This window comes from Mesoplodon densirostris, chromosome 2 (genome assembly GCF_025265405.1).
Source record: "Mesoplodon densirostris isolate mMesDen1 chromosome 2, mMesDen1 primary haplotype, whole genome shotgun sequence".
Taxonomy (NCBI): domain Eukaryota; kingdom Metazoa; phylum Chordata; class Mammalia; order Artiodactyla; family Ziphiidae; genus Mesoplodon; species Mesoplodon densirostris.
In genome coordinates this window covers 41,325,619-41,351,914 of record NC_082662.1, presented here as the reverse complement: position 1 = coordinate 41,351,914, position 26,296 = coordinate 41,325,619, and the positions used below count along the sequence as shown (strand labels likewise).

Sequence of the window (26,296 nt, the reverse complement as noted above, 5' to 3'; positions counted from 1 at the left end):
TGATATTGAGCTATATTGAGCTGTATGAGCCCTTGTTGGTCACATTGTTTGCAAATGTTTTATCCCATCCTGTACATTGTCTTTTCATTTGTTTATGGTTTCCTTTGCCATACAAAAGCTTTTAAGTTTAATTGGGTCCCATTTGTTTATTTTTGCCTTTATTTCCATTACTCTAGGAGATGGATCCAAAAAAATAATTGCTGTGATTTATGTAAGAGTGTTCTGCCTATGCTTTTCCTATAGGAATTTTACAGTATCTGGTCTTACGTTTAGGTCTTTAATCCATTTTGAGTTTATTTTTGTGTATGGTGTTAGATAATGTTATAATTTCATTCTTTTACATGTAGCTGTCCAATTTTCCTAGTACCACTTATTGAAGACACTCTTTTCTCCATTGTATATTTTTGCCTCCTTTGTTATAGATTAATTGACCTTGAGTGCATGGGTTTATTTCTGGGCTTTCTATCCTGTTCCATTGATCTATATGTCTGTTTTTATGCCAGTATCATACTGTACTGATTACTGTAGTTTTGTAGTATAGTCAAAAGTCAGAGAGTGTGATTTCTCCAGCTCCATTCTTCTTTATCAAGATTGTTTTGGTTATTCTGGGTCTTTTGTGTTTCCATACAAATTTTAAAATTATTTGTTATAGTTCTGTGAAAAATGCCAATGGTAATTTGATAGGGATTGCATTGAATCTGTAGATTGCCTTGGTAATATGGTCATTTTAAAAATATTGATTCTTCCAATCCAAGAACATGGTATATATTTCCATCTTTTTGTGTTGTCTTCAGTTTCTTTCAAGAGTGTTTTATAGTTTTCAGAGTACAGCTCTTTTGCCTCCTTAGGTAGGTTTTATTCCTAGGTGTTTTATTCTTTTTGATGCAGTGGTAAATGGGATTGGTTCCTTAATTTCCCTCTCTGTAGTTTGCTGTTCATGTATAGAAATGCATCAGAGTTTTGTATATTAATTTTGTATCCTGCAACTTTACCAGATTTATTGATGGGCTCTTGTAGTTTTCTGGTGTGTCTTTAAGATTTACTATGTATAGTATCATGTTACCTGCAAATAGTGAGAGTTTTACTTCTTCCTTCCAATTAGGATTCCTTTTATTTGTTTTTCTTCTCTGATTGCTGTGGCTAGGGCTTCCAAAACTATGTTGAATAAAAGTGATGAGAGTGGGCATCCTTGTCTTATTCCTGATCTTAGGGGGAATGCTTTCAGCATTCCTTTTCACCGTTGAGGATGATGTTAGCTGTGGGTTTGTCATATATGACCTTTATTATGTTGAGGTGTGTTCCCTCTATGCCCACTTTCTGGCAGAGTTTTTATCATAAAAAGATGTAGAATTTTATCACATTTTTAAAGGCTACTTTCCACTTATAGTTATTACAAAATAGTGGGTATATTCCCCGTGTGGTATAATACATCCTTGAGCCTATCTTATACCTAGTAGTTTATACTTCCTACTTCCCCACCCCTATATTGGCCCTCCCCCCTTTCCATGGTAACCACTAGTTTATTCTCTGTATCTGTGAGTCTGCTTCTTTTTTTTTGTTGCATTCACTAGTTTGTTGTATTTTTTTAGATTCCACATATAAGTGATATCATACAATATTTGTCTTTCTCTGTCTGACTTATTTCATTTAGCATAATGCCCTACAAGTCCATCCATGTTGCTGAGAATAGCAAAGTTTTGTTCTTTTTTATGGCTGAGTAGTAGTGTATTGTGTGTGTGTATGTATATACTACATGATTTTTATCCATTCATCTCTTGATGGACCCTTAGGTTGCTTCCATATCTTGGCAGTTGTAAATAATGCTGCTTAAACATATGTTCTTGAAGACAATTGAAGACCAGCAGAAGCCCTGTAGAGGTGGGTGTGGCTTTTGTCTAAGGAAGTGAACTCCAATTATGTTCACATGAGAACCAAATACATTTTTAAGAGCATTATATTGGCAGAAGCACCACCAGCATGGTCTGAAATTGAGAGAGACCTTACAAAATGAAAAGGCTTTTGGGCCCCCAAAATTCTATTGACAGGACCCAAGCTCAGAACACTGTATAACTCTAAACATTGTCTACCTCTTGTTGCAAAGGAATGATAATTCAAAGGATGGAAGCAAGGGCCCAGAGAGTGGAGCCAAAAACTATGGATAGTTATTTCTGAGCAGAAATAGGACTAAACTTCTAAGTGAGAAACTTCTAACATTTTCCTGGCTGATTTCAGAATTGCTGTGGACCAGTGATTTCTATTTGCCTCTTATATTCTCTTTTTTTGAATAGGAATGTCTATAGTGATTATCCTCTGCCTGCTGCACATGTGTACCTTGAATATATGTGGGGCACATAACTTGTTTCTTTAGTTCATAGGTCTTCTAATTGTGAGGAACTGTATCCTAAAAACTGTATTTAAAGAATCATACCTGAGACAGCTGAAGAACAATTTGATTTAGATGCCAATATCCTGGATTTCAAGCTGAAGTTATAAAAGGATGAGACTTTTCCCCTTTCCTTTCCTTTTCCTTTTCCTTTTTCTTCAGTAGGACATGAGTTTAGTTTACACATGAGAGGAATTTAATTTGTGGTCAGAGAGTGAACTGTGGTGGTTTAAAAACATGTCCCCCAAATTTCTGATACTCCTCTGCTAAAAAGGTAGTTTCCTTTGTTCTGGAACATGGGCTGTACTTAAGAGCTCTAATGAATAGAATGTGACAGAAGTGACAGTGTTAGAATTCTGAAACTAAGTCATAAAAAGGATGATGTCTTCCTCCTTGCTTTGCTTTGGGTGAACTAGTTACCATGTCATGAGGACACTCAGGCAGTCCTATGGAGAGATTTGTGTGATAAAGAGCTGAGTTCTCTTGCTAAAATATAGAAAATAAGTGAGTCTTCCAGCCAACAGCTGTGTGAATCTCAGGAAGCAGATCCTCCAGCCTCAGTCAAGCTTTCAGAAAACTACAGCCCAAACAACATCTTGACTGCAATCTCATGAGAGATTTCAAGCCAGAGCCAACTAATTCAGCCTCTGCCAGATTCCTGACCTTAGGAACTATGTGAGATAGTATGTACTGATGTTTTAAACTGCTAAGTAATATGCTATGCAGCAATGGATAACTAACAAGTAAGCATTATCAATAAAAGTATGTTTGCAGAAAAACAGTCATCCATTTAATTCATAGGTAACTCATATTTAACCTTTTTGTAGTGTGTAATGTTTGAAACTTTAAAGTTAGTAGGTCAAAGACTGGGTAAGATATCTGACCTCCAATATATTAGAGTGAAGCTGCCCTGGGCACAGACAATACTGTACCTTTTAGTGTTTTGGTGAATATGTAACTTGTGTGCTTCCAAATATTTTCTCAGGTGCTTTGTGGACTGTTCCTTTGAATTTTACTATTTGTCTCTGCTTATCTCAAAACAGTGTTTAAGCTGATGATTGAAATGTTGCAAGAAATAGAAACCAGATTCATTCATTCATATATCTGAATGTAAGCTACATTATGGGAAAAACTGTTGGAAGAATTGGTAGAGACTTCTCTCTCTTCTGTTTTCAAAAACTGCATACCCAGGAGCTGTGATTTTTTTTTTTTTTTTGACACGTGGAGACTATGCAAAGTATTTATGGATTATGTAGTTAAGTACATCTTAATCTGTAAAAGTAAAAAGAGACAGAATCCATTAAGTATTTTCAAATATTTAGGACTTTAATATTATTAAAAATCTTTAAAAAATTGACAGGGAAATACTTGAAAATGAAAAATATCTGAATTTTTCCATAAAAGTGATATAATCACTTGTAAGTGAATCATCAGCAGTGAAACTGTTTCTTGATAACATTTAACATTCATTTGTTGTCTTTATCCTTAATAATAAGTTCAAACTAACAAATAAAGCAGCTGAACCTTGGTAAGTGTTTGTTACTATAGGTTGTGTTTTCACCAGTAATAATTAGCTTTTTAAAAATTAAAATATCTACTAATACCCTCTCTTTCTTCCTCAGGGAATTGCTCCAAAGCTGGAATTTTCTACAACCTCAGTGATTACCGAATGTCTGATAAATTCAAGGAAGTGCCACACTCAGGTTAAAATCATTTATTTAAAATATCTAATGGTTTAATTTATTTGTATTTATTGGGCATTTGGCAAGCATTATTCTTTTATTTTGGCTACAACTCTTTTCACATTTTTTTCATCAATCTCTAGTTTAAGTAAAACAATTATCTTAGGTATTTAGCTGTTTGGTTACATGTTAATAAGTGTGGAAGTGAAAAGCTTGGTATACATGGTAGATGGTACTTTTTTTTCTTTAATGGAAAGAAATCAGGCTGCCAGAAAGATGTTGGTTTCAAGAAGTTCCACAGAGAACTTGATTGGAGGCTTCTATGAATCTTAAAGAAGTTAAAGTTCAAAGGATACCTTTTTAGCAAATGGGACCAGAGGTTCTCAGGCTGGGATATAGGTGGTTAGTGGGTATAGCTTCTTGAGTGTCTCTAATTCCTTAAGGGACTGTTGCTTAGTTTGGTGGCTGTTCTAGTGCTATCAGATCAAGAGAAGCTTCGATACTTCAGCCTAATAAGTACCTTTTATGTTTGTAAAAACTGCCTTCAGTAAACTCAGATATCTGGATCTAATATTACATTCTGGTCTAACTTCCTACTGAGTCACAGGATCATCTTGCTACCCTGACCGCAGGTTATCTAATAATGTCTAGGCATCACTCATACATATGTGACTGCATTATGACCAGGTAACAATGGCCAGCCTGTGATGATGAGCCAGTAATATATAAAGCCTAGAGGACCCAAACAGGGCAGAACTGGACCTATGGTGGAAAAAGTAGAATGTTAATTTCCTGCATTATCAGTTTCAGAGTGAATTTGCTCAGGGTGGTAACTTGACAAGCTAACAAAAGTAAAATATAATTGTAAGATTATCAAGGGGATCTTTCTTATTTTGTGTAGCAAGACATTTGGTATGTTAGAGTTTGGCCTAATTATTTATCTTTTAAATGCAAGCTGAAACACTGCTACTACAGATCTAATGATACATACTTGCCAAATGCAGAGCTGGGTTACTGACTTGTTTGGAGATATGCACTGTGCACATTTGTAAATTGTCAGAAATGCTTCCTCTGGATTCACAAAAGATTCCTCTCCAAACTGGGGTATGCCTTTACCGGGTGGGTAGAAATTTCTTTTTTTGTCAGGAGTGTAGTATATGCACAGAAGAGTACACACATTCTAAGTGTACAGCTTGGTGGAAGATTCCTTACTAAATGTAGAACTTTCACCCCACTAGTAGTTTCATTGGACTAGCATTTTCCTCTGTAAGCTTTTGGCTAACTTGCTATTTCAATGTTTGTCATTTGTTTTTTGTTGAACAAATTTTTTGTTGAAGAATAGGCTTTGGTGTTATTAAGAAAATATTCTTGAGAATCAGACAGATTTGGGTTCAAGTTCCTCAAAAGACTCAAAAGGTTTAAAGATTAAATTAGAGAATATATATGTCTGCACATAATATATAATTAATAAATTTTGTGGCTGTTACTGAGGTTATTAGTGTTTTTTTTTTTTTTTTTTTTCGCGGTACGCGGGCCTCTCACTGTTGTGGCCTCTCCCGTTGCGGAGCACAGGCTCCAGACACGCAGGCTCAGCGGCCATGGCTCATGGGCCTAGCCACTCCACGGTATGTGGGATCTTCCCGGACCGGGTACGAACCTGTGTCCCCTACATCGGCAGGCGGACTCTCAACCACTGCTCCACCAGGGAAGCCCGAGCTTATTAGTTTTTTGATTAAGATAATTGAGATATAGAAGACATAGATGAAATATAAGATGAAGACATTGTATGGTAGGCACAACAGAGTATACACTTTTACATTAAAATTCTGAATGGTAACAGCCAGAATTTTAATCTTATTTGATCTTATTTGAGAACATGCTAAATCCACTTTTTTTCCAAGTGGATATTAGTTACAATTAAAATTTTAATGGCTATAAAACAGCATTTTCAGGTTCAAATACAGTTTAATAATTAGACAAACCATTTTTGGTTTTTAAGAGAGGAGTGAGTGAAATAAACTCTTTAAAATCATTTAGGTTTATAAATATTTATAATGATCTTTATTCCTTTTGGCACATTATTTTCAAATTTTTTGTCACAATTGATGTTTTGCCACCAATTGAATGGACTGAAAAAAATAAATATATTATTGAGATTTTCTGGAATATATCTAGTTTTCTATGTAGTCTATTTTACCTACTGCAAAGTAGAATTTATTAGTAAATAGTTAAATATTACTAGTAACTTTATTAATATGTTTGATAATCTATATCAGGTAGCTTTTGCTGTGTAACAAGCCACACTAACTTAGTTACTTAAAATAAGATGTTTCTCACAGTTGTGTGGATTGGCTGGGTGATTCTTTTGGTCTGGGCTGCCTAGGCTAGGGCTGAGTGGTCTAGGAGGGCTTCACTTGCATGTCTGGCAGTTGGCTGACTTCTTGGTGTGAGAGGGACTTTACATTCCTGGTGTTTGGCTTGATTTCAGCTGGGGTGATGGCCACAGACTCTCATCATCTAGCAGGCAATTTCAGCTCATTCACATGGGGCAGGAAGGTTTTCTGGAGTAAAAGAAGACTAGCACTTTTCAAGTCTCCTTTTGTCACAAGTACTATTGTCCTCGTGGCTGATGTAGGGAGCCATTTTGTGTAAAACAGTATGAAACAGCCACTATTTTAAGTTTTATTGGGCATTAATAGGATGCATTAAGGATTGATTAGGTTAGAAAATATGAATCTGTGGTAGATACAGCACCGTTTCTAACTTCTTCTAGTGGTATTCAGCATTCAAAAGCTGTAATCAAAAAAAGAAGATGGAGTTCCTTTCAGTTTGGTATAAACAAGAGGTGGGCAAGAAGGAACTTTACAGCATTGCTGAAATAGGTGATGATGGGTTCATCCGGGTCTAAAGGTAAGAGATCCTAAAAATGTATGAGGATCTGGGGAAAGGAGATCTAGGGGCTGAGGGAGATGGGGAGGACAAGTAACAGATTCAGTGAAAATAAAAGAAGTAGGTTGAGGAAAAGGTTTGGTCAGCAAGGGGTTTTCAGAGTTTAGGGTGCAATGGATCTGTATAATGATAAAATCTAAGATGAAGTAGAAAAAGACAGTTAAAGCTCAGAAATAGAAAGTCTAAGTTCTTGGAAAGATCCATTGCTTGAACATTTTATTAAACCTCAAAGGTTCTTTTCATGTGTTAATAATGCTGCTTCTGTGAGTCAGTGTGATGTCATAGAGATGGGTGAAGTGGGATGAAAAATTCTGAATTACTTGTTGAAGTCATTGAACAAGGTGGGAGAAGGTCCAGGAGCATAACAAGAGCTAGAGAAGAAAGAAAGATGATGAAATAATCTGATGCTGCTGGTCTGTATGAAACTTGTGGACTTATTTTTCTAATCAGGAAAATATGTTTTCTTGTTTTCCTATTTTCTTTCCTGTTTAAAAAAAAAAGTAGTTTCCTACTTTAAAAAATATTTGACTCTTCTCCTATTTCACATTTGTATTTTATTTACTTAGAAATAGATACCCTCAGCAAGTAGGGAGGGGGATTGAGAAAGTAGAGAAGAAGAGGGGAGGTAGGATTGGTGGGTTTTTTTTTTTTTTCTTTTTTGCGGTACGCGGGCCTCTCCCGTTGCGGAGCACAGGCTCCGGACGCACAGGCTCAGCGGCCATGGCTCACGGGCCCAGCCGCTCCACGGCGTGTGGGATCTTCCCGGACCGGGGCACGAACCCGTGTCCCCTGCATCGGCAGGCGGGCTCTCAACCACTGCGCCACCAGGGAAGCCCGGTGGTTTTTTAATGTGATAAAGTTAGGACATTCAAAGATTCTCAACTGTCCATTTTCTCTACTATTGGAAAGCTTATAAATCTAGACAAAGCTTGACGAGGTCTTAAATTATTTACTTGTAATCCAACTTTTTTAAGGCAGAGACTATTTGAATAAAGTATCCTAATGACACAAAATATTTAGAAATATCATTTGTGTTTAAAATTTTAGAGTGTTAGCGGTTTTACTAGAAGACAGTACTAGTCATTAAAGTTTGTAACGTGTCTTTTGTACATTTTTACTTTTATAAAAATACAGAATTAAGATGTTATGGTTATCTGTCATTGAATTGTAAAGTTTTAGCTGGGAAGAGATCTTAAAAATCCTAATCACCTTGTGTAATCCAAATTATACATTTTATGAAAATATGTATAAAGCTTTTCTTCAGATTTTCACATTGTGCAAATGTATGTAATCATAATAGTATGAATGAAACGTATAGTTTTCTCCATAAAGATTTTATAATCAACTAATTAGACATGTGTGTTGCTAAGATTACTAAACAAACTCTCTTAAATTATATAGCCAATTATTTGAATACATAATTATAAATGATAAACCAATGTTTGCATTAGTTTTTTAGTATACTAAAAAATAATTTTTTTAACTTTTTTTCTTAGATTTTTCAAATGATTAAATATTGGGCTTTAACTTTCTTAAAGTACTTGTTATACTTAAGAAGTGTGGTACAGTATATTTTATTAACTACTAGACAGAATTATTTCGGAGGATATGGATTTGACTTCCCTCAGGATTTACATGGATAAGAGAGCCTGATCTAGTTGGCTTTGATAGATTATATGTGCCTTAAATTACTTTTTAAGGTTTTTTCTACCTGTAGTTATATATATATATATATATATATATATATATATATATATATATATATATGTGGTTTACCCAAGGGTCATAATATGTATAAAATATATCTCTCCTGACCAAATGAATTTTTATTTTTTATGTTTAGGATAAATTTATTCACCATACGGCTCCAGTTGAAAAATCACATGGCAGACTGCAAACCAGAACATCAAGGTCACAAAAGAAAAAATCCAAATCACCTGAGAGAAATAAATATTGCATAAATGCAAAAAACTACGAACAGCCTACAATTTCTTCAAAATCACACTCTCCATCTCCTTACACAAAAAGACGCATGTGTGAGCTATCTGAAGACACAAGGCAGCGGCTGGCCCATTTAAATCTGGGGCCCTATGAATTCAAAAAAGAAACAGATAAACCTCCGTTTGTGATTAGACATGTATGTGTTCTCTGAAACATTTCCATTTGAAACTGATCTAATCTGTTCTTCCACTAAAATATTATTCTCAAATTTCTTTCAACTTCTAGCTTATATTAATAATTTTCTTTCCTGAACTGTTAGCCTAACAATCTAAAATGGAAAATTAACTTGATAAAAGAACATTCTTTTGCAGCCTTTTTAACCTGACAGAGATCAAGCTCCATTATGAATGCCACGTTAAATCCTCTCAGTAGCCATTTCCTTTCCTCTCATACAGTGGACTGTGTAATAACTTTACAAATTGAACCGAGATGTAATTGACATTAGTTCTAAAATGGCAGAGTAGGGTATTAAAAGAGGACCAAGTTTTCTTTGTGGAAAGGAAGACACCCTCCTCCCCCAGCCTTTTAAAAAATTATAATGGAAAAGTAAGTTTCTCTTGAAATTATGTCCCTTGGATAAACCTTATATAATGGATCTTTGAAGTAAATCTTTATTTGATGGGAAGAGGAAGGGCTTTGAAAGAAAGAGTTAACTTCAAGGGTAACATAGTTGCTAATCTTTCTATATGGAAGCCTGTTTTGGTATGGTTTGAGTTTAGAGCTTGTGTCCATATGATAGTCAAATAGACTCTGGCTAATTTTAAGGGTCTATAATCAGAATATTTAATAAAAGACTTTCTCAGAATCTTCATAATTCCTTTAATTTTTATCAAAAGATTTTACCTTAAAAGTATTTCTTTAAGAAAAGATTGCAAATTAATAAAAATTGCTTTATATAATAATAAACTTGAAGATTTAAGTGCCTATAGAAGCAAAACAACTTTTTGGGATGTCTATGAGACACTTTCTGACTTTGTCTCTAATGCATTTTTTCCAAATTTTAAAATGTAAATATCAATACAAACATGTAAACATGCTCCTGTGAGGGTCGAATAGCTTCTTTAACATACACCACCTAAGAGTTCAGATTTTCTTTGTGATACCTTTTTAAAAAAATTTAGCTGTGCCTTAAATAATATTTCATTCCATTTTCATATTTTGACTATGAATCCTTTATTATTTTAGCCTAAGTAACAGATTTTTTATTGTAAAAAAGAAAATTTATAATATGGACACTTTTAAATGATAATATTTTATTGAGATTATTGTGATTATACTTGTCTTATTCCTATAGAACTTGTTTATAGCTTCTGGTCACATTTTTTTGTTGTTTGAACAATATCCAGATATGTTTACTTGCTTGTTTGACAGCAGTTTTGGAATGCCTTTAATTCTGTTTGCTCATAATTGCAAATTAAATTGAAAAGAAAGGACATGCTAAATTCTAATGTGAAGGAATATTAGCATCTTAATTAAAATGCCTATGTATGAAGATAACCAGGAATATTTTGAGCTTTAGCCACATAAAAGTTGCTTAGGGAAATAACTGCTCTTAAAATGTTTATTATTATTTTCATGTCACTGTTCAAAATAGAATAATTTTAATAATGCTTGGTATAAATCTTCACATTTTTATTTAAATGATTTCCCTTTCAGCTTTCCATTGAACAGAAAGAAATACATACTTCTAAGCTTATAATTAGAAAATTGCTTACGTTATTGTATAGGACTAGATTTTTTCCAACTGTATTTATAAATGTATGCCTCTCTTGGCCCCATAGGCATTCATGATTTTAAAAGCACTTAACAAAATTGGTAACCAAACAAAATTTTAATTTGATACGTAAATATGCAAAATGTAATATGTTTAGGAAAGACGTTCTAGTTTTACAAACACTGTATAAAAAGTAATCTTAAAGAATAAGAAGCTGTTTCAAGAACCTAACTAGTACTCTCTCAAACTGGCACAACCATCCTATAAGAGTTAAACTGCATTCTTTGCTTTTTTATTTATGTAGAATAGGATTTTTTCTATTGTGGTAAAATACTCATAACATAAAATTTACCATTTCAACCATTTTAAAGTGTATAATTCAGTGACATCAAGTATATTCATATTGTGGTGCAGCTGTCACCACTATCTAGTTCCAGAACTTTTTCATCACCCTAAGTGGAAACCCCATGCTCATTAAGCATTCACTCCCCATTTCTTGCCCCAGCCCCTGGCAACCACTGATCTGCTCACTATCTCTATGGATGTACAGTGTTTGGCTTTTTGTGTCTTTTTTCATTTAGCACAGTGTTTTCTAGTTTCATCCATATTGTAGCATGTATCAGTACTCGATTCTTTTTATGACTGAATAATCCATTGTACATTTTGTTTATCCGTTAATCTGTTGATGGACATTTGGGTTTTCAACTTTTAGTTATGTGAATAGTACTTCTATAAACATTCATACACAAGTTTTTGTTTGAATACCTGTTTTAATTCCCAACTGCTTTAATACCTAGGAGTGGAATTGCTGGGCCATATGGTAAAAATTCTATGTTTAACTTCTTGAGGAATTGCCAAACTGTTTCCCACAGTGGTTGCTCCATTTTATTTCCACCAGCAATGTGTGGTGGTTCCAATTTATCCACATTCTCACTAACATTCTCACCACATTCTCATTTTGTTTTGTTTTATTTTTACTGTAGCCATCCTGAGGGTGTGGAGTGGTATCTCATTATGGTTTTGATTTGCATTTCCCTAATGACTAATGATGCTGAGCATCTTTTCGCGTGCTTGTTGCCATTTGCATATCTTCTTCGGAGAAATGTCTATTCAAGTCCTTTGCCCATTTTTAATTGAGTTGTTTGCCTTTTTGTTAAATTCAGTTGTAAGTTTTCTGTTATATATTTAGGATTCTAGATCCTTATCAGTTATATGATATGCAAATATTTTTTTCTCATTCTGTGGCTTGTCTTTTCACATTCCTTTTTTAAAAGTTAAATTTTAAAAAAATTGTGGTAAAATATGCACAATATAAAACTTACTATTTTAACCATTTTTAAGTGTACATTTTAAAGTGTACACATTAAGTACATTCACGTTGTGTAATCATCACCACCCTCTATCTCCAGAACATTTTTCATCTTGCTAAACTGAAACTGTACCCGTTAAACAGTAACTCCCCATTCCTCTTTCCCTTCAGCCCTGGCAACTACCATTCTACTTTTTGTCTCTATGAATTTGACTATTTTGGGTACCTCATATAAATGCTACCTAATATATGTAATATTTGTCAATTTGTGAATTGCTTGTTTCACTTAGCATAAAGTCATCAAGGTTAACTCATGTTACGGCATGTGTCAGAATTTTCTTCCTTATTATGGCTGCATAATCTTTTACATGTATATACCATATTTTGTTTATTCATTCGTCTGTTGACGGACACAGGTTGCTTCTACCTTTTGGCTGTTGTGAATAATACTGCTGTGAAAATAGTATAGAAATATCTATTCAGGGCCCTGGTTTCAATTCTTTTGGGTATATACCCAGGAGTGGAATTGCTGGATCGTATGACAATCCTATTTTGAGTTTTTTGAGGCTCCACTATGCTGTTTTCCATAGTGGCTACACCAATTTACCTTCCTACCAAGAGTGCACAAGCGGTTCAATTTCTCCATATCCTTGTCGACACTTGTTATTTTCTGGTTTTTGATAATGGCCATCCTGATGGAGGTAAACTAGAATTTTGATTTGTACTTCCTTTATGATTAGTGATGTTGAATGATTTTCCATGTGCTTATTGGTCATTTGTATATCTTTTGGAGAAATGTCTTCTTAAGTCCTTTGCCCAACTTTTAATTGAGTTTTTTAGATTGAGTTTTAGATGTTTCTTTATATATTCTGGATATTAATGCCTTTTCAGATAATGATTTGCAAATATTTTCTCCTACTACATGGGTTGCCTTTTCACTTTCTTGATATTGTTCTTTTATGTACAAAGTTTTTTAATTTTGGTAAGTAGAGCTGTCTTTTTTGCACAGACTTATATCATTCTGACTTTTTTTTGTTAGAAAATGTGGATAACTGTTAATATCTTTTATTACTATACTCAGAATGCTGACTCCTGAACACAACCAAGTAAAGACACTAAATTCAAAATCTATATGCTAAGGAGATAAGTAGTAAATGGCTAAACTTGTTTTTTAAATGTGGCAAAGTAAGATTTCCCTGTTTTTAACTTTGTAATAGGAAGCAAACTAGGCAATAAAGTAATGGACATTTCAACTGTAAATCTGTTCATTTTAGAGTGGATTCAAAATATAATTTAAAATTTCTGGAGTTTAACTTAAATTTTATTTAAAAACAAACAGCAAAATACTCGGCTAAGCTCTGATCTTGGAACATCCTTCAACTGTATAGGCAGTATCATGTTAACTTGATGATATGGGATCTATGTACTACAATTGATTTTCTGATGCTATGAGACTGAAAAAAATATTTAAGCTCTTTTTTACATTGAAATCTTCCTTATTCTAGGTTGATCCCCCAAGTCCCAGGGCTGATGCTTTATTTGGATCTTCTGGCAGAGACTGTGAAAGAGATGGATGGTCCAGGCTGCACAATGGTTAGCTACAAGTTATCTCTCTTCATCTGTTTTAGTTCTCTTGGCTACATTCAAGTCTTTATCTTGGCATCAATTAATAAAACCGGAATCTTGGCTGTATTGGAAAATATGGTATAATGCCACCTTTTACAACTTGTGGGACACCCATGTCAGTACTCTCTAAAAATAATAGAATTTCTGTGCTGCTATAAACCATCTTCATCTTTGAGATTCAAAACACATATTAGCATATTAAAGACTATATACCTTTTAGTAAAAAAATTTTTTTTAAAAACCTTTTGTTTTGCTCAACAATTTCTAAATTTATTTGACCATGAAAGCTTTTCCTCTCCTTAACATATATTACTTAGTTTATGGAACAGGCTTTGAGAAACACCGTTGTAAAAAGAGTTCAGGTTTATAGGTTTTGGACATACATTTACACATATATTTGAATACTTTCTCTACCACTTATTTATAAGCTGGGCACTCTTGAGCAAATCACTTTAACTACTCTGATAATCAGTTAGTTTATTGAAGAATGATGATAACATGATAAATATTACCATGTAAAATGCTCTAGCACACTGGACACTTAATAAATATCAGCTGTCAAAATAATACTTATTATTTACATTTCTGGAAAGATAACATCCTTTAGATTTAGTTTATAATAATTTTTTTTCATTTTTAGGCCTGGTCCTGATGGTTAGATAAGTTGTTTCTTTTTTTTTTTTTTTTTTTTTTTTGCTGTACGCGGGCCTCTCACTGTTGTGGCCTCCCCCATTGCGGAGCACAGGCTCCGGACGCACAGGCCCAGCGGCCATGGCTCACGGGCCCAGCCTCTCCGCGGCATGTGGGATCTTCCCAGACCGGGGCACGAACCCGTATCCCCTGCATCGGCAGGCGGACTCTCAACCACTGCGCCACCAGGGAAGCCCATGTTTCTTAAGTTTAATATGAAGATGATTTTTATGAAGGAGATTAAATAGTATTTTATAATTAGACATATGTAAGTGTTAATATCTGTAGACATTAGCTAGTCAGTTTACCAAGTATCTACCAGCAGCCTTTAAGTTAATTTACTGCACACTAAAAAAAAAGGCATAGAAAAGTGAGAGTGAAAAAATACAATCAACATGTAGTGAGCTCTGTCTCTTTTTTGTTTCTAAACGCTAGTGTATAATCTGTCTGTTTTTAAAAATTGGGATATGAAACATTCTTATCTGAGAACATGAAGAGTTTGTGCTCATTTATTTTGCTTTTTCAGCACTAACTGGGAGATAAATGGGGTGATCAATAAGTCTTTCATACTCAGAATAGCAGATTATATGAAATTAGGAACAGATGTTATACTCTTGGACTTTCCCCTCCAAGGGATATTCCCCATCCAACAGATGTTTCCCCTCTTGGACTAAATTTATAGACATAGAGTAAATAAGTTTTCAGAACCAGAAAAATGAAAATAGCTTCAATATAGACATTTCTTTGGAAGATGTTTGTAGAATGCACTTAAATGTCTGATTTCCCTTGACAATTATGTATTTGCCAGCAGAACTGTTATAGTTTCTGGTAACTTCTAATCAAAACAGTCAGCTGCCTGTGTAGAGGTACAATCAGAGAGGTCAATAATGAGGTGCTTTTTTTTCTTGTTAATTTGACATAATTTCAGACTTACAGAAAGTTGAGATAGTACAAAGAATTCCCCTACACCTTTTACTCAGAGTCCACAAATATTAATATTTGCTTTTCTCTCTTCCTCTCTCTCTTTCTCCTCCCTGCCTCCATCTCTGTATGAGTGTCTGTGTATAAACTTTTCTTGACAAGGACATTGCCATGGGCTGAATTGTGTCCCTCAAAGTTCATATGTTGAAACTCTAACCCCCCAGTGATGGTATCTGGAGACGGGTCATTACCTTTGGGAGGTAATTAGGTGTAGATGAGTTTATGGAGTGGGGTCCTCATGATAGGATTAGTGCCCTTATAAGAAGAGACACCAGAGATCTTGCTTTTCTCTCTCTCTCATGTAAGGACATAGCCAAAAGGCAGCCATCCTCAAGCCAGAATGAGAGATCTCACTGGAACCTGGCTGTGCTGGCACCCACATCTCAGACTTCCAGCCTCTAGAACTATGAGAAATAAATGTCTGTGGTTTAAGCCACCTAGTCTATGGTAGATAACAGCCTGAGGAAACTAATACAGTTGTTTTCTTAATGTGATGCAAGTATCAGAACAGGAAATTAATGATATAATGTTAACTAAACTGTAAACCTAAGTCATATTTTGCCACTTGTTCTAGTAATATCTTTATAGCAAAAGAAATTCCACAACATACATAAGGTTCAGTTGCCATGTCTCTTTCTTTAGTTTTCTTTAATATGGATCAGTTTCTTAGTCTTTCTTTGTGTTTAATGGTGTGATAATTTTGAAGAATAAGGGCCAGTTTTTTAATAGATCTCCCTCAATTTGGGTTTGTTTGATTTTTTTCCCTCATGATTAGATTTATTCATTTTCTCCCAGAATACAACAGAAGTGATGTATTACTCTCAGTGCATCATGTCAGGATGTATGTGATGTTGCTTTGTTACTGGTGATGTTGATTTGCTCACTTGGTTAAGATGGTGTCTGCTCGGTTTCTCCAGCATGAAGGTGCTATTTTCTTCCTTCCCTTTGTAATTATGGGAAGATTGAAACTATGTAATTCTCTTCGACTTCGACCCCTTTAGCATCATTGATGATTCTTGCCTGAAACAATTTATTACAGTGATGTTTACCAAATATTTTTTAAAATTTCATTTTTCTTTATACATTTATTATTTGCCTTTTACTATAAAGAGTTTTCCCTTCTCATTTCTCTAATTTTAATGCCCCTATTCTTTGGACTACTTTTTTTTTTTTTTCTGGTTGGCAGTTGAGCAATTGTGCTTTGGGTTCTTATCAGCTATTTAAATACATATGTGAATTTCTTATGATAGAATATCTTACACATAGTGAATTTTCACTTATGACTATCTTTAATGAAAATTCTTCTTGAACATTTTCTTACCAAATTATCTTGCCTAATAATTCTTAAGTTCCTATAGGTTACCATTTTCACCAACATTGATTTATTTAGTCCTCATAATAATGTGAAGATGGATGTAACTATATTTGATCAGGAAGAGTGACAGAGGCTTAGAGAGGTTACGTAACATTTTGGAGAGCTACAGAATAGCCGTGTACAGTGTAGAACCCAGGTCTTCTAACCCCAACTTCCTTTCTTTTCCACCACTTTCCTACCACTTTTCCTACTTTCATTTGAGTGTATTTTTTTAAATAAAATTTTCAAATTTTCTCCGTCTGGAATTTCCTTGATATATAATTCTAATTGTAATTTGTACAGTCCTTTTGAAGAAACTCAGTATCTCTTACACCTCAAGAATATATGGAAGCTTTATCCAATCATTTGTGCATTTTAAAGAGGAAATCAAGAGCAACATCCTGGCCTTTTTAAAATTTGCTTAGGATTTAGGAAAGATATTAGACTCTTGTCTCCCCCTTGGAGGAAACGTCTCTTATTCTCTTCATTTGAAGATTCTGTCATGAGTTTCAATTCTACACAAGACTGTAATCTTTTATGAGCTTCCACTAGTCCCTTTGTTAGAATGGTTATTATTTTTATGTCAAATAAATTGGAAATAACATCCCAAATCCTAATAGGTCATATCTTGAGTAGATAGCAATAAATGGTAATATTTTCTTTTCTGAATAAAATGCATGTAATCATCATGTATATACTTACCAGCAAAATATCTCATTTGTTTGTGTGCCTCCTTAATTTGCAGAGTGTCATTTTTAGGAACTCCTTTTTTAGTTTCTTTAATTCTCTATTATTTAAAAAACATTTTTAACAGCTTTATTGAGGTATAATTTATATATCATAAAATGCACTTGTTATAAGTTTACAATTAAATAATTTTTAATAAATTTGCACAGTTGTGAAATCACTAATATCTATTTTTAGAATAAAAGGGGAGAGAGAGCATGAGTGAATGAGTGAGCACACCAGAGCTCAAGTGCAAGATCTGACTGTCTCTTCTTATAAGGGCACTCTTTCCATTATGAGGCCCCACCCTCATGACCTCATCTAACCCTAATTACCACCTAAGGGTCTCATTTCCAAATACCATCACTTTGAGAGGTAGGGCTTCAACATATGAATTTTGGGAGGACACAAATATTCAGTTTGTAACACTGATTTCATGAGATTATTGGAGAATCAAATAATAACTAATATTATTGTGTTTCCTGCTAGCCACTATTCTAAATGCTTAATATTTTATTGATTAATTACTCACAGTAACCTCAAGAATTTTAGGTGCTATTATTTATCCTCATTTTATAGATGAAGAAATCTGAGATTTAAGGAAGTAGAGTAAGTTGTTCAAGGTCGTGCATACACGTGCGCGTGCACGCGCACACACACACACACACACACGATCTAAATTAGCTCTTGTTCTTCATACTTTTCTTAAGTGTGACCCACTCATTAAGGCCCAGCTCAACTTTTTCCTCCTTTAGGAAGTTTTTCCTGATGGCCTTCAACTTTGAGAGATGTATCCCTGATATGACTTTTTAATAGCATTAATTGCCTGTACCATTCTGATTTAGCCTGTTCTTTTATGCTGCTGTTATTCAACTTCGTATAACTTAACTAAAGTAAATTATAAGCACTTCATGACCATGGGCCGTGACTTTTATCTCCTCTATCTCCTGCATTTAGAATATAGTTAATACCTAATTGTTGGTAAAGGTGATTAAATGTGAACATTAGGAAACCTCAGATCAAAGTAATAGCTTAATTTATAAAGGTGAAAGAAAATTATATAAAATTGTCTGAATTAGGATAAGTTTATAAATGGTTTGTGGAGAGCAGAAGACATTCCTGTGTTTTAATATATTGATATTTTGAATATTACATTAGCTACCAAAACGAATATATATTATGTATAGAAATTATTACCTTAATTTTCAAAGTTAGCATGTTTGGAGAATTAGACTCAGTGTGTCCTTATCATTCTTTTATTTCTTCTGCTACTTGTGGCCATGTTGTACATTAGACTTTACAGAAGAGGAGTTAGGTTGGGAGTTAGTTTTATTTTGAATTTTGAAAAGCAGTTGAAGTAAGTTGGATCTTACTGAATTAAATGGTGAAGTTGACCTTGTGTGAAAGACACTAATGTTTCAGCTACCCTCTATAATGGCTCAGGACACTTGGAAAACAAACATCTTGTGCTATAAATGAAAGCTAATTGACTGAATATAGACTATCCTGGGTCTCTATCCATATAGCATTTTTTTTTTTCTGTACAAGGTGGTTTGGGAAGGTAAAATATAGAATGTTTTTGACTGGAATGTATTAGTAAAGCAGTAGAATTGCAAATTATGGTTCTGATTTTCTTATCTATCAATATAACAGAGATTATAATACTTAAAACTTGACTCCTTCAAGTAATGAGTAAAACCCCAGATCTGCATCTACAATGTAGTGGTCTTTGGCTTAGGGAGAGATTTGGAATAGCTTTATAGTCCACTGTTGTAGATGCTATGCTAGGTACTTTTATAAATTGTATAATTTAATCATCACTATAACTCTCTGAGGTAAGGTAAGCATTGTCTTCATACTCTTAAAATGAGGAATGAAAAACAGATTAATTGTATAACTTGACGAAACTAACATGTATGATAAGTGGTGGAAGTTGAACCTGGCCTTGTTTGACTTAGAATTCAATAGTAATGATGTTGATGATGTTGTTAGTAATAATAGTTAACATTTATGGTATTGCCTTACATGTAATATCTAATGTAATAATCTTTAAAACAATATTACGGAAGAGGTACATTAGACCAGTGGTCCCCAGCCTTTTTGGCACCAGGGACTGGTTTCATGGAAGACAGTTTTTCCACTGGCGGAGGTGGTGGTGGGGTGGGGAAGGGGGATGGTTCAGGCGGTAATGGCGAGCAATAGGGACTGGCAGATGAAGCTTTGCTCACTCACCCGCTGCTCACCCCTCCTGCTGTGCGGCCTGGTTCCTAACAGGCCAAGGACCAGTATCAGTCTGTGGCCTGGGGCTTGGGGACCCCTGCATTAGAAAATTGAGGAATCTGAGACTTAGAAAGATTAGATAATGTGCCCAGGGCCATATTGGAAGTGCTGGAGCCTGCACTGTAATGCACATCTATTTGTCAGCAAGAGCTGTACACTACAGGACAGTATGCTCCCGCCCTCTAAAGCTGGTCCTGTTTCCATTACGCTCACTTAATTCAAGCATGGACTCCAAGATTAGGAACACATGTAGTTTGGCAGTATCTATCAAATCTATATATTCAAATTATATTTCATCATAAACTGGTTTGTCAACTAAAAATTATCCATTTCATGTAGACAAATTGGTTTATCAACTAAAAATTAATCTGGCCTGTATCAGATATCTCCTACTGTAATGAAAATACTATTTGAAATCACTTAATTGCTGAAGAACTGATACAGATTTTAACTTGTTGCTTATCATCTTTGTAACATTATTGAAGAATTTTTAAGTTATTTCTGAAAACTGCTGTATGAAGTATAATTGTAGAAACAGAGTGATTGTAGGAAAAAATCAAAGATGAAAACAAATTTCTTCTTTTTGATAGGAAATATTTATAGTTTCTTTTGTACATCCTTTTTTAGATCATTCTCATCTTGGCTGCTACCGACCCAAGGATTATAAGGTATGTAGTATAAATTGCAGAACAGTAATTATCCTGGCTTTCAGATTAGAGCATTAGTAAATTTCTTATATGTATGGTCAAATATTATCATATTCATTTAGTCAAGAAATTTACAAACAATAATTGTCATATTATGGAATATCATTATGTTGTGTATGTTGTCAGGTGGTAGGATAGACTTTTCATTGAGTGTCTTGCTACAAATATTTTGTGACTTTTGATTGTTCATTACTTGTTTATGTATGTGCATATGTGTGTGTGTGTCTGTGAGAGAGAGACAGAGACAGAGAGAAATTGGTTGCTACTTTTAGTGATACCTCACACAGTAGTATTTCTAAATTTCAGTCATTCATAGAGCATCCTCATAATTTTTACAATACCTGCATGTAATTTATGCTGTCTTTTAAAAATTCACCTTGTTTTTATTTATTTCACCAGTGTAAATGAAAAATCAGTGTCGTATACTTTAAATGGATGATAGCCTTAAAAATACAGCAAAAACAAAACAACGTTACTAAATTCTGGCTAGAAAACTATTGTTTTCCAAAGGCTCTGAGACATGTTCTCTTTTTCTTAAAATGAGATAAACAATGATAGACAGGTATAGGAGACATACCAACAGCTAACTGAAGATTTCTGATTGAAAGAGAATTGAAAAGAAAATATATTTTTTCTTTTGGGATTCAGTACCCTTTTAGTGTATGTCCATGTGCTATATAAAATAATCTTGTGTATCATCTAAATTCATTTTGGGTACCATACTAAGTTATTTGCTATACCACTAGTAGTTCATGTTCTACATTTTGAGAAGCACTGCCCCAGAGTTTTTCTTTTCTGTCCCTAAGTGTAAGCTTCTTAATAAGAAGAGGCATCATAGTTGGGAAAACAAAACAAAACAAAAAACATAGCTTTCGTTATAAAACCCTTGTTTATTTACTTGAAAACAATTTATCCCATGCTTACTGGCACTGAACAGCATAGCTCTTTGCCATGCTTTGATTGTGATAAAAGAAATATGGAACAAGCCAAGGCACCATGTGACTAAGGGGCCAGATCTACCAGATTGTCAGAATCATCAAGGTGGAACTTTATAAAAGTTTATTCCAGGCCTACTAAATTAAAATTGTTGAGACTGTAGACTAGAAATTTTTATTTTAAACAAGTTTCCAGGTCATTCTTATGCAACTCTTTTGCTGTCTATCCAAGGATTGGCATTTGAGAACTACTAGTATAGACGTGGATATGGCACTTGAATAGAACGGTTCCTTGTATAGCATTTGTATAGGGTCATGCCCTTGCTTAAGGCTGTCCTTAGAGGAGTGTGGGCCTGGCATAATTCCCCTGGTGCAGACCCACCCTATTATGTGGAATTTATTCAGACACATACATGGGTACTGATCTGTGTGATATATATGTGCATGCATGCACACGCACACACACGCATCAAAAAGCATAATGTTTATTGTCTTGCATGGGGCCCAGGGAAGTTACCTTAGTTGTAATACCTAAGGGACAAGCCTATCTTCAAGTCATGTTTCACAAGTTTTATTTATTTTCTTCTTTATTTGCATCTTTGTTTTTTTTTTACTAATCTGTAAGTTCCAGAATGGCAAGGATCTTATTGATCTTGCTTATTGACAGTTGCTAGATATTGTCTGATATACAGTGTGGATTCCTAAAATATGTGTTGTGTGAGTGGATTATGAAGAGAAAACAAGTAAACCAAATATACAAAAGTATAGAATGGGGAGAAAGGTATAAAGTTTATAGGACACTAATCTTTATCCTAAGGTAACTATAATCCAGTTCTACATTGACTGGTCCATTTAAAGGTAGATGATATATTTATAATCCTCTTTTCTAAATGAACTCTTTAAAAGAACTTCACTTCTATTTATCTTTTTTTTTTTTTTGTGGTACGTGGGCCTCTCACTGTTGTGGCTGCTCCCGTTGCGGAGCACAGACTCCGGACACGCAGGCTCAGTGGCCATGGCTCACGGGCCCAGCCGCTCCGCGGCATGTGGGATTCTCCCAGACCGGGGCACGAACCCGCGTTCCCTGCATCGGCAGGTGGACTCTCAACCACTGCGCCACCAGGGAAGCCCCTATTTATCTTTAATATCCACCCACCCTCACCTCTGTATTCTTCACTTTTAGAGTTGGAGTAGAAGTTGATCATTCATACTACCTTTGTAAGGCTGTGGGTGGTAAGTGCACGGGATTATTTCTGTATTGAAGAGGTAGATTTTCACAGAAATACATATGCAGCATTGAACAGTTCTGTCTTTTCTATGAAAAAACTTAAGGGCTATTTTCTTATAGGCATACAGTAACTGGTAGTGGAACACTATAGGATTTCTACAAGGAGAAGAATTATGAAACTAGGAGTGCTTGCAAAAATTTTTTAGAAAAGTGGGACTTGGCCTGAGTTCTGTTGAGAAATACATTCTGCAGAGGCAAGGGAAAAGAGAGAAAAATGTCTTAGAAGGAAAACAACATGAAAAAGCCTTGGAGTTTAAGTACATTGTCCTGGAGGCAGGGGGGAAACTACTGGTCTGGCTTGAGTGGAGGGCATATATTGAGGGATAATGGCTATTTAACATATTTATTTTCTGTCTTTCCTACTTCTTCATACCTATTATATCTTCCACCTCCCTCTTTAAGATTTCTAGTTACTTGGTCATTAGCTGTTCTTTTGGCCAAAGTCACCTCTCTTCACCCTGGATGCATTATAATCAGCTGTTCTATAAATACAAAGTTCTCAGAAAAAGAACACACCTCTCAACCTGCCTCCCTATATCTTTATTGTTCCCTGTTTCTTTGTCCTTTCATTGCTAGACATTCAAATGAATGACCCAATGCAGCCAAAAATTAATTAATTAATTTTAAAAAAACCCTGGAAGTGAATTAACTCACTTCTTATATTCCATTGACAAGAACTAGTCACATCTAGAAGCAAGATGAGGAAGGTGGCTGGCAAATAGAGATCCTAGTTAGGCAGCTGTTTTCCACTGAAGAGGGGTCATAGATTTTAGTAGACCACTGACCATATCTGTCATAGTCTGCCTATCTGCCACCAAATATCCCTTTCTTCCCTCACACAGAACATACTTTTGTCCTCTTCCAGGAAAATCACTTGAAGTTCCATCATTCAAGTTCCACTTGAATCTAGCTTGAAGTTCAGGATCTTTGAGTGTTGGATAAGCCAGATCCAGGTAGACTCCCTGTGATCCAGTGACCTGTGAACCAAGACAAGTTACTTCTCCCCTCCCTCACCTTCTCACTCTACCTGAACCTCATTTCTGGTATGTTTTGTTAGAGCAGGGATAGGATAACTGGAAAAAAATGGTGCTCTTACTTGCAAAAGGGAGAAATAGAGAATGAAGAGCAGTTACTAGTCTACAGCAATGTTAAATGCTGATAGTAGAGGAATGTCCTTTCTTAGACCTTACTCTCCATGGACCCTGACTCTACCCTGCAGCTGGTTTTTCCATGTCCATTTATTATCCCACATGGCAGTGAGTTATCCTCTCTGAAATGGGTTTGGAGGATTTGATCTCTTGGGACTGCATAGTTTTCTAGCCCACTTCCTGCTGTTAAAAGTTTTGGGGCCTGAGAGCTATTTTATAGACTTAGGGTCTTAAAGGCCAGGTTCTTGATTTCTTAGGCAATATAGACTTAGGCAAGTATCAACTTCTCATTTATTTGCCTCCAGTCAGTTTAATGTTTCAGTAAATACACACAAAGTTGTTTTTTTCCCTCTAAATACAATTCTGAAGTCTGATTTATTTCTTTAGTTCTTATGCCTTTTAATGGCACTTACCTTGAGGCCCTTTGAAGTAGGCTCAGATGGGAAGCAACCTCCTCAATCTGATTTTTGTCTTAGGATTTCATTTCTCTGTTTAAAAGTTTTAATGGCCCTTTGTTCAAAGCTCAAAGCCTTTTTCTGTCTTAACCTTCCACATTTTGTGTCCACATGCAGTTGGCACTCACTTTTCCTGGCCCTGAGAGGCCCTCGATTACTAAAATCTTTCTATACTATTTCATTTCTGCTCTCAAACCAATCTCTCCTGAGCTCGTCATTCTTGAAATCCCTTGCTCAGTATAAGTAAAATCCAACACTACATCTCTTGCCCTTTACAGCTATTTTCCTAGAGATAATAAGCTTGAAAGTTATGTGGTCTATCTTCCAAGCTGTTGCAGGCCACAATTTTATTTTGCTACTGCATTATTGGATCTTAAATTTTCAATCCTCAAGTATCTATTCCCTTGCTTCTTGTTCCTGACTTACAAGCCAATACATATTTAGGTCTATGTTAATACCAGTACAGTAAGATACTGATTTCTGAATTGTTTGGGATAATGCTATTTGCTATAGAAATAAACCTACAAACTTCAGGACGTTAATATAATAGAAATTTAGTTTTTATTCACATAATAGTTAATTTAGGGTGCCTCTAATCTGCATACTATTTTTCCGTGCAGTGACCCCATTCTGTGCCTTTGCCTTACTCTAGAGCTTTGCTGTCCTCTTCACATGGTGGAAAATGAAGGAGAATCTGAAGAGGCATATCTCTTTCTTAAAAACTTTGGCCTGGAATTGACACATAACATTTTTACCTACACTCTGTTTGCCAAGAACTAATCAGATGGCCACACCTAGATGCAAGGATTGCTTCTCAGCAGTAATTCTGCTCTGGAGGAGGGAAAGATGAATTGTGATGGAAAGCTAGTCATTTCTTCTGTCACCTCTAGAATGCCTTGTCCCTCTCCACTCCCAACTTCTCTCTTACCATTAGGAAAGATTATGTAAAATTACATTTTTATGTGTTTTACTGATGTATGGGTCTTCAATACATTTTTATGTAACATTCTTGTCTTAGATATTCTTGAATTTTTTAAATAGAGAAAACCATATCCTCAACAAACAATGAATTTTATTTCTGCCTTTCAAATTATTTATTTGTCTTGACTTACTAGGATTTTCAATACATTGTTAAATGAAAGTAGTGATCAGGATGTGGCAGAGACATTTATTGCTTATTGGCTATTCATGTCCTCTCCCATATTTTCAAGCCTTCTTGCAGGTGTATAGGGCCTAGTTCCAGCCAATGGACTATACATGTAAATTATGTGGATCCCTTCCAGGGTGCAGCATAGAAGAATTGATATGAACTCTCTCTTGTTAACAGTGATAATGAGGTCTCATGTTCTAGATGGTACAGCTATAAGTTGTTCAGCCTGTCTCATCAGCCCGGGTCCTTGGGCAATTTTGTGAAGTGTGATTCTCTTGCTAACCTAGCATAGGGAAAAATGAACCTTTATTATGTTAAGCCACTAATTTTCAAACTTAATTTGCTCTTTCAATGCAGCCTGATATGCTGCAGCATGAACTAATACTGTGTTGTCTTGATCCTGTCTTTGATAAGATCATGTCGAAGGTTTCACACCTATGAATGTTATTTGCAGTAGATTTTTGTTAGATATCCTTTAGCAAGTTAAGGAAGTTCCCTTTGAAATTCCTTGTTTGCAAGGTATGTATATTTTTTAATTACGAGTGGATGTTGGATGTTATTGAATAATTTTTTCAGCATCTATTGAGTTGATAATGATTTTTCTATAGTGAATTAATAGATTTTCTATTGATAACCCATTCTTGTATTCTTTGAATGTACCCAGCTTAATCATGTTGTATTCTTTTTTTGAACATCACTAAATTTAATTTGTTAATATTTTACTTAAGATATTTTCTCACATATGGTCACTAGTAAGAGTGGTCTCTAATTACCTTTCTTGTACTTTTCTTGAGTGGTTTGGTAGCAATGTTATGATCACATCATAAAATTAATTTGGGGATATTTTATTTCTTCCTTGGGAACAGTCTGTCGGTTTATTCCTTGGCTCTTTTTATTGGGTTGTTAGTAAATCAGATT

The 26,296-nt window shown here is 34.9% G+C and overlaps 1 protein-coding gene across 3 annotated transcripts in view; it reads left to right on the top strand.

Moving 5' to 3' along the window:
• The window catches only part of SPATA6 (spermatogenesis associated 6), a 150,198-nt gene that overhangs the window by 60,455 nt on the left and 63,447 nt on the right, over positions 1-26,296 (top strand). For all 3 annotated transcript variants that reach the window (XM_060089776.1, XM_060089775.1, XM_060089777.1), the window contains exons 6-9: positions 4,006-4,086; positions 8,858-9,151; positions 13,544-13,631; positions 20,323-20,363. In XM_060089776.1, the coding sequence (XP_059945759.1) occupies positions 4,006-4,086; positions 8,858-9,151; positions 13,544-13,631; positions 20,323-20,363 (504 nt within the window). The remainder of the gene's footprint in view (positions 1-4,005; positions 4,087-8,857; positions 9,152-13,543; positions 13,632-20,322; positions 20,364-26,296) is intronic.